General features: G+C 28.6%; 1 protein-coding gene across 1 annotated transcript in view; it reads left to right on the top strand.

Moving 5' to 3' along the window:
* LOC107619409 (peroxygenase) overlaps positions 294–770 on the top strand; it is a gene marked incomplete at its 5' end in the record, with an annotated part of 4036 nt that continues 3559 nt past the window's right edge. Inside the window, 1 exon segment of the mRNA XM_016321694.2 lies at positions 294–436. Within this exon segment, the coding sequence (XP_016177180.1) occupies positions 294–436 (143 nt within the window).

Below are 770 nucleotides of genomic sequence, written 5' to 3' on the forward strand. Positions count from 1 at the left end.
ATAAAGTATCAGTATTTTATATACGGTAGTTAAGAATCCGTGGTATAGAAGACACCAAAATATCGGTGGTATAGAAGCGCGAGAAGAATAATATTGTGCAGAATGCAGAGGAGATGCCACCGATAAGCAATTAGATGTATCGTCATGTTCCTAAACGGTGCATGCATGACACGTGCAATATTTGCTGGCTCTTGCTACTTTCTCCATGTATCAAACTTCAATTGCACTTGTTACTCCTCTTTAATTTCTCAAATAATATAAGTATGTGTAGTTGTACAAGTTGGGTGGAGAAGAGAACTTGGAAGATTACTAGTCTTTGAAACGCAAATGGCTGCAGAGTTTGAGAAGGAGTCACTCGTAACTGAGGCATATTATGCAGATGTTACTGTAGAAAGAAGGGTCAGAAATGACTTGGAGGACTCTCTTCCAAAGCCATGTAAGTCAATAATAATAATTTTTTAATTGATTTTGGAGTAAAGAATACGTCTTGTTTGTTGTCTTTTTGAAAAATTTTAAAAATATTATCGATTTTAATTTATTTTATTTTTATTTTTAATATTTTAAATATATTTTAATTATATTTTTGAGAATTAATATTGTTAATAGAGGCTAATGTATGTGATAATTATGGACTGACCTATTATTGATATGTGATAATCATAAATTAGTGATGAATCCATTTTAGTTATGAGTAAAAAATATATTAAAATAAAGTTTACTAAATATTGATATATTTTATATTTTAAAATTAAAATTATATATATAAATAC

This window comes from Arachis ipaensis, chromosome B09 (assembly GCF_000816755.2).
Source record: "Arachis ipaensis cultivar K30076 chromosome B09, Araip1.1, whole genome shotgun sequence".
Classification (NCBI taxonomy): Eukaryota; Viridiplantae; Streptophyta; class Magnoliopsida; order Fabales; family Fabaceae; genus Arachis; species Arachis ipaensis.